The sequence below is a fragment of the Dendronephthya gigantea genome, unplaced genomic scaffold (assembly GCF_004324835.1).
Source record: "Dendronephthya gigantea isolate DGI-Jeju-01 unplaced genomic scaffold, DenGig_1.0 000059F, whole genome shotgun sequence".
NCBI lineage: Eukaryota > Metazoa > Cnidaria > Anthozoa > Malacalcyonacea > Nephtheidae > Dendronephthya > Dendronephthya gigantea.
In genome coordinates, this window is record NW_021163069.1 from 144,164 (window position 1) to 152,398 (window position 8,235).

At 35.7% G+C, this 8,235-nt stretch overlaps 1 protein-coding gene across 1 annotated transcript; it reads right to left on the minus strand.

The window, feature by feature from the left end:
• Positions 1-1,292: 1,292 nt before the first annotated feature.
• On the minus strand, positions 1,293-4,112 carry LOC114530033. Its single transcript, XM_028551614.1, has 3 exons — positions 3,857-4,112; positions 3,674-3,755; positions 1,293-2,510 (listed from the first exon to the last, which is right to left on the minus strand). The coding sequence occupies exons 1-3, from the start codon at positions 3,998-4,000 to the stop codon at positions 1,381-1,383; spliced, it is 1,356 nt and encodes a 451-aa protein (XP_028407415.1). The 5' UTR covers positions 4,001-4,112; the 3' UTR covers positions 1,293-1,380.
• Between the last annotated feature and the right edge of the window lie 4,123 nt (positions 4,113-8,235).

Genomic DNA, 8,235 nt, shown 5'->3' on the forward strand with positions numbered 1-8,235 from the left:
TCGAGTAACCGAGCGAACGGTTTTTAACCTTTTTATCTTCAATTGTATTGTATTACTGCTCTGCCTCTTTGGCATTGAGCTCTGTCGACTCAGTGACAACCACATTGTGTATATGTTGAACATTTCAAAAACGTTGGCCGCAAATAGATAGAAAGATACTCAAAATGTAATTAGAATTGCATATGTTGTGTAATATGAATGAAATCCCATGCAAATGTAATCATATCACATATGCAATTCTAATTAGACTTCGAGTATTTATCTATCTATACAGGGTGTCCCAAAAAAAACGCGACCACTTAAATATGCAAGAATATTAATATTGTTCGTGTTTGCACCATAGTTCAGCTAAAATGACTTTTAGCATTGTAAATGAAGGATTGAGAGCCATTTTCAATTCCCAGAGGTGCTTATCTATTGCGCTTTAGAGAGTTGCTTTTGCTTTTTTTTTGGGACACCCTGTATATCTATCTGCGGCCAACGTTTTTGCAAATGTATATTATATATTATATTTATTCATCTTTGATTTTTGTTTATATTACTGTATCATTCTTATTTAACGAGTAAAAAACAAAAGTTTTGGAAGCCAAGTTTTGGCCGGCAAGAATGCTGCAGCGCATTGTATAAATAAATAAACTAAATACTGTATGCCATATAATAAATCCCTTATTAACCGAATACGTTCGGTCCGTACTGGAAAAATATCAGACCTCGGTCTTTTATGTACGGACCTCGCTATCGCTCGGTCTGTACTGTCAAGACCTCGGTCTGATATTTTTCTAGTATAGTATAGTATATATATATATATATATATATATATATATATATATATATATATATATATATATATATATTATAATATATATATATACTACATATAAATATATATAATACTACATATAATTATACTACAAGGGCGACCAGTGAAAGACATGATGAAGTAGGAAACGGGTGTGTATCTGGTCTAAATATTCATTAAAAGGTTAAAAGACTAAATTTTCAAAATACACATTAAAGACCACGTGTCCACTGTTGCATACTAAGGCTACTAATTATGCTACAGTGGACACGTGGTCTTTAACGCATGATAACAAAACCGTTGTAATAAACTTGTAAATAGTCTCTGACGAAGGTCGCAGGGAGCGGCCGAAAATTTAGTCTTTTAACCTTTCAATAAATTTTTAGACCAATATATATATATATATATATATATATATATATATATATATATATATATATATATATATATATATAATTTCAATAATTTCATACTAATTTCAAATATACCAACATTAAATGCTTGAAGAAGGGTCTGGTATTGGTGGTTGTTCAGGATCTGTTACTGGTGGCAGTAGTTTAGGCTCTGCTACTAGTCCTCGATCATGGTGGTGGTGGTCGTAGTCGTGTACGATGTCGTGGAATAAGATCATTTAGCGGTTGTGGTCGTCTGCCAGGGGCTGATATTGGGGGTGGTTTAGGATCTGTTACTGGTGGAAATAGTTCAGGCTCTGCTATTAGTCTCCATGGTGGTGGTGGTAGTAGTCGTGTAAGATGTCGTGGAATAAGATCATTTACCGGTTGTGGTCGTCTTCCAGAGGCTGGTATTGGTGGTGGTTTAGGATATGCTACTGGTGGATGTCTTCCAAGGTTTGGTTTTAATTTCCGAACGGCAATTTTCTTCGGTCCTAAGAAAGTCCTGACACGAGCATTAAGTGTCAATTTCCCCAACCATTCATCTACGTAGGTTTGGTCAGTATCTTTACTGGGAAGTGCCTCGAAATTCGCTAAAACATCTGGCAGTGTTGCGTAGACCGTTTGACAAAGAGAATTTATATCCCTCGCCGAAAAACACATTAATTTATAATGTAACGTTTTAGGTTCATCTTTTTCTGCTTTCGTTTCAAACGATTGCAAATCACAATTGAGAGTTTTAAGGAAACTGGCTGATTTTTTTAAACCATCGATTAAGTTGGACAGTGCTGGAATGAACATTTCAGCCACAACGAGGAATGCACTTTTGTGGATTTCGGATTGTGCTACGTATTCTCCAAACATATCTTCATTCTCGCTTTGTAGGCGTTGGAACTCTTTCATGACAATAATCGCCTCGTCTTGGCGTTTCATGAAGGGAACCATGATATCCTGGTACATATCTAACACCGTCTGCGCGAGGGCTTTGCGTTCTTTCGTTTCCTCCAAAATGTCTGGTAACATCTCGCGCCACTCTTCACACGACAAAGCTTCGTAATTGTCGAAGTATTCTTGAACAAACCTCATGAGATTCGCGGTAATGGGAAGGATGCCCTTCAAAAACACAATTGCATCTTGTCTTGTGTCCTCTCGAATTTTTCTGAACTTTACAACAGCGACACTATGACCATCGACAGCTGGGTTTGAATAAAGCGCGCGGAAACACTGGGAAAATAGACGCATGTTTTCTTTCAATTCCACGCTTAAACTGGTTAAGTTCTCTTCGGCCACAGTTTGAATCTTTAACGTTGACATCTTTTCTTTGTTACATATGTATAGAGATTTATGCACAGCAGAATGATGAAATAAAAATCGTATTTTACTGAATAAATTAAATTCATGCAATTTGATTGTTTAATTTGACCGGCAAAAGAATGCACATGCACGGCTTTTACATACGATATTGGCGGCGATTTGTTAACATTTTTTTCAAGATGGCGTCAAATATAGGAGTGAGATTTATAACATAATTCTCAAATTCAAGACATTTTCACATTCGGCACATTATCAAATCTTTCGGAACGAATATCTAACTTCTATTGAACATAATTAAAAAAAAAACTTAACGGTAATAAATATGTTTTGATGTATAAATTTTGATTTTTGGTGCTTGCTGTGTTTTTTATTTAAAAGCGTGTCGTTGTCAAATTGGTCTCTATACACATTTAATAAACAAATTACGATTTTCATTATGCACTCGTTGTGAAGTATCGCAAACTCACTCGTTCGCTACACTCACTCGTTCGTTTTGCGATTCTTCACAACTCTTGCATAAAAATCAACAAACTGTTGTGTTAGTTTTCTGGATTGGATTTCCCAATTATCTGGGTAATTATTCGAATTTGATGTTGTATTATTTTGACCGACAACAAAATAATTCGACCGACTATAATTGCGAAAGAGAAGTGTCATTCCCAAACACCCCTTGCGTCGCCGCTAATTTCGAAACCGTAGACAGTCAGTCGCATCCTTGATGGTCAGTCGCATCATTTAAATCGATACCAGGTTGCTAGAGCACTGCTGATTTAATTGACCAACATATATAATGTTAAACTAGTGGGCTTTTCATTCATGCATTTGGCTTTGCCTGTGTTCGAATACTGCCTGTAACCACTTTGTTTTTTCTTTATTTTTTTCGTATTTGCAAAGTCCCGAATTGAACCAGGGAAAATACATTTTGGTTAATTATTTAGGTTATTTGAGGGTTTGGTTTATTTTCTGTGTATATTTGTCGTTAATAATAGTGTGAGCCCGTGTTCAAGCAACCTGAGATCGAGTTAAATGATGCGACTGACCATCAACGATGCGACGGACAGTCTACGGTTTCGAAATTTGCTCCGTCGCAAGGTCCCTGTGATGATCACTTTTTGACCTTTTTAAAGGAGTGGCTTGTAGAGAATTAAGACAGTATGCAATTCATTACCTGGGTTGGTTGGCCTAATGAGTTTTCTTGATGCTACCACTACGCGATCCATTAATGATGGAGCTTCCACTGTTGCCTGTTCCTGAAATAGAAAGCAATCATATTATTAATTTTTTATTTTGTTTGGCTAACTAGCGATAATACACTTATTGAGTTAAATATCATATATAAAATCCTATTAACCTTTTTCTCGTCCTTCGCTTCCAAACTACGATCGTTCTTCAGATGCTTAGTGGATTCCTGTTTAAGAATATCGGTGCTTTTATCATTGAAACAAAAAAAATCCATGTCGAATTTTCTTACATCGACGTTAAATTTCAGTAACATCCGAACTATGGCCGTATGACCTTCAGAGCATGCTATGCTCAAAGGCGAACATCCTGAATGATTCTCTTTATCAATATCTTTCTCAGCTCCATGTTGGAGAAGGTATTCAACAATTGCGTCATTTCCCCCACGACAAGCCGAATGTAAAACCGTCTTTTGACAATTGTCGTCTTTACTTGTTACCTTCGCACCACGAAGAACTAAATATCGGAGAATGTCTAAAGAGCCACATTGGGCAGCAAGGTGAAGCATTGACATTCCTTGCATATTTTTTATGTTAATATCACCGCCAGATTCCAGAAACAGTTTGATTTCTTCAAGATTCCCTTCTTTCATTGCGTTCAGGATTCGCGTTTCTGCTATTTTCCTGTCGGAGAAAATTCTTACGAATATTAAAGATGAGGTAAAGTCCGTTCTGCGCATAAATTCCGCGCAGCAACACATTCTATCAGTGGGGGAGCAACTTTTGGAATGTTAATGATATGCAATATTAACGCGTTGTATTACAAACGGCAGTTCGGGAGCAAAATTATTTTATTTTATGTCGCAAGGCGAAGAGGCTCGAATTGCGAGTCACGACGATAACTTATCTTATCATAAAGCTGCTAGAAAAAGCAATATTATGCTGAAAGGAATGCTCCAAGAATTTATTTGTTGAATAAGGCCCGAAATGGCGAGGCTATTTGTTGTCGCTACAGACGCCACCTTCTCGCTTGTCCTACAATTACAAATATATAACGTTTTAAATAACGGCCGGTTTATTTACAAGCTTCGCTTTATATTTTCTTCAAAATATAACAATATTTTCTTCAAAATATAATAAAAAATAAGCATATTCATCACAGATCACAGCCCGTCGAGCGAGAAGAAAATAATAAAATTATAACGACGCATACGTCATGTAAAGATTATATAACCAACGTAAACAAACATTGTTATGCGCAGAATATATGCTCAGAACGGACTTTACATCATCTTTAATATAACCAGCATGTTTTATTTTAATTCGACCAGGTAGCCAAGGCTAAAACGTGTGCATAAGGTTGCTTGACGGCTTGCGTCGATTCCTGCATTGCATCTGTTTTGGTTGAAGAGCAACTTATAATTTATCAAATGTGTTTAATGTAATTTTTGTGTTTTTCAGGTTAAACTCCTGAAAAGAAAGAAAGCGTGAAAAGAAAGAAAGATTATACTTTCGAGATTCCCAAAACTTTTTCTCGACATGAAAATGCATTTCCATATACACGATCCTGGAAAACCTCGAAAACACTGTCGTCTGCGAAAAGGCGAAAAGGTGATAGAAAATGTGCATGTTTATTTTTTGTATCAAATTATTTATCTAGGTCCATAAAACAGGATGTATAAATTCATAAACTTCGTAACCAATTTTCAATTTTCTCTCTTTAAATATCTAGAGAAGGATATTTAGCCTTCCAACATAGAAACCGAGGTAAACCAGTTATTATTCTGCAGCCGCATACCTTTTTTCCATAGGTTCCTTTGATTTTATGATTTCCCTTTTCGTAATTTCAATATCTGAAATTGGGCCAAGTTTTTCACCAAGATTAACATTTATAGTGATATTTATATCTTTGGCCATTTGGGCTTTTTCAGCGGTAAGACTAAATAAAGGATCACCTCCAACACTGCGTTCACCAGAAATAAAAGCGCCGACTTTTAAAATTCCTTTTTTATTCTGCTCCCTTTTGTATTCTGCTCCTAAACATTAAGGGTATATAAGAAAGGTTTAGAGGAGCTTAATGGCTATCACCCTAAAATACCCATCCTCAAGAATGAGTTCTAATTAAAATTAATATAGTGCAATCCCAAACTTTAATCCTTCTACATTACGTAATGTTTAACAACTCCATTTAGGAATATTCTATATATGTTTGTTAATATAAATAGAATTATTTATCTAATATTACCGTGGGAAATAGCCTTTTGGGGAACGCCACAGTTCGGTTGGCCTTCCAGAGCTGCGACACGTTGTTGAAAAGCTTCATGACTGGCTTGGATTTCATCAACTTTTAATTGAGTAGAACTCAGATTGGTCGTTAGTTGGTGTATATTATCAGTTGTAGAACGTAGCTCCTTTTTCATGTTGCCCTGATCTTGCTCTATCTTTTTAATTCGTTTTTCATTATCTTCTATTGCCTTGTCCAACAACAACAAGTAACATATTTCCTCTCTGCTTTCAAGCGCCATTTTCTCTACCCGATCTGACAGATTACTAACACGTTCTTGTATATTTTTTACTAAGTGAAGATCAATCCTTGCATTCATACACAATATGACACCTTTAACAAAAAATGTCACAAATTTCATCTTTAACACCTTTTGAAATCGATTCACACACCATAAATAAAATTTAATATTTATTAACTCCAATTTTTCAGATTTTATGTCTAAAAAATCACGACCAATCGCATATCGACTCGAAGAGAAACAGATGGCGAAAATCCCACAATACTGTCCATACACAGTTGTAATTTTCTGAATTTGTAATTTTCTGAGTCTGTAGTTTTCTGAACAAATATTTATTTATATCTATCTACAGGAGAGAATTTTTTTAGCCTTCAGTTTATTGACTTTACCAAACACAACAAAATATAACAAACTTAGTGAATACATCATAGAAACTTTAAATTCTCTAGGCTTGATCATGCAGTTGTAGACGCCATTTTAGAATCAACAATTCCTTAAAAGGAATCCAAGTCAGGAATCAGCCAATGAAAATGCAAGAAACGTGTATATAGCAAATATATCACGGCGAATTAATCGATTGAAAAACGTATTGACCTGCGACAAACTGCGTAAGATAAATACTGATCAGTTGTGAAACGTTTCTCGGCCAACCAAATTGCTTTATTGCAGTATTCCTATGCATATAATTACCTCTGTCTTTCCAGTCATTAAGATCTTCTAAAGCTTTCGACTCAGCTGCAGGAGTTAAACCAACTTCTTTGACCAGTATTTCCAAGCTATTAAATCTTTTCTTGAAGTCCGATTCACTCCACTGACTAAAATTGCAATGTCCCCAAACATTTCGTTCGCCTCTGACAACATCTGCCGCGTTTTGAAGAACAAGAGAAAAAACGGGGACTTTTCCAAACAGAGTAAGCACAGCAGATGCATCACACGTTTCGTCAAACGCGCTAAGTTTGGCCATGTAATTCTGGAGAAAGAGCTTGCCAAAGTCAACATGCGAGGTAACTTTGTAGTCAAATGTGGAGTAATCAGGACATTTATAGTCGGGCGGTTTTTTCTTCGTTTCATTCCCATTGATGTTCACATACTTCAGTGAAGCATGTCTAGGATATTTTGGAAAAGGAAACTTGTGCTTCGTTTGAACGTTAATGCCATAAATTGATACGAGGTCATTGTACTCCTTTGAAATTTCTTTATCCAGAACAGGGCGTATTGCGGGGACAAGAACATGATTTAGAGCAATTCCGTAGGCACACCATCGGTTATGGTTCTCCGTTAAAGTGTTTAATGTACAACTAGATTAATGTAAAAATAACTTCTAAAATAACTAGTGCAGAAGTCACAGCAGGGACCCCTCATAATATAGGTCATGCGGAGATTCACTGTCGGCACACATTTATTAATTCATCAATATGTTTGTTAATATTTGAAAATCCACCTTCTGAATACTGAAAAAACCAATATATAGATACTAAATATATCTAACCAAAATATGGTACCAAATTCCATATATGAACGTTTGGTATTTTAACTCACATTTTAGATGGAACTGTGCTTCCTTTATCTCCCATTTCTTTTACTTTTCCCCTTGATTAGTTCCTAAAATTATTTTAAAATCTTTGTAAAGGACTATGCCATTATTTACTGAAGCACAGCCACCGACCCCAAATTGATTGAAATGGAACAATCATTCTTTTGACTTATGAGAAGGTTTTGAAGACTTCTAGATGAAATTGTATACTATAAATTTGCAGTGCTGTCATTTCTGAGAACTATTTTTAGTTCATCCTTGATATTAAATACCTTACAGTTAACGTTTCGTTTACAGTCAACGTCATCGGCAAATGGTCGTATAGGCATCAGATATGCCTCGTAAAGGCTCTAGCTTTATTTACATCCCGTTTCAGAAGCTTAAAAAGACGTATAGTTATGTTCCCCAACGCAATGAAGTTCTTTAATATCGTGGAGCGATTTTTGATCGCCATTATTTTCTTTTAGCTGTGGCTATGATACAATGCAACAAC

Excerpts from the sequence above, each read along its gene's own strand:
- LOC114530033 (XM_028551614.1), bottom strand. The coding sequence starts at position 4,000 with ATGTTACTGAAATTTAACGTCGATGTAAGAAAATTCGACATGGATTTT. Across the intron at positions 3,756-3,856 it reads AAGCGAAGGACGAGAAAAAG|GAACAGGCAACAGTGGAAGC; the intron begins GTTAATAGGATT and ends TTTCTATTTCAG. Across the intron at positions 2,511-3,673 it reads CATTAGGCCAACCAACCCAG|AAAAGATGTCAACGTTAAAG; the intron begins GTAATGAATTGC and ends TATGTAACAAAG.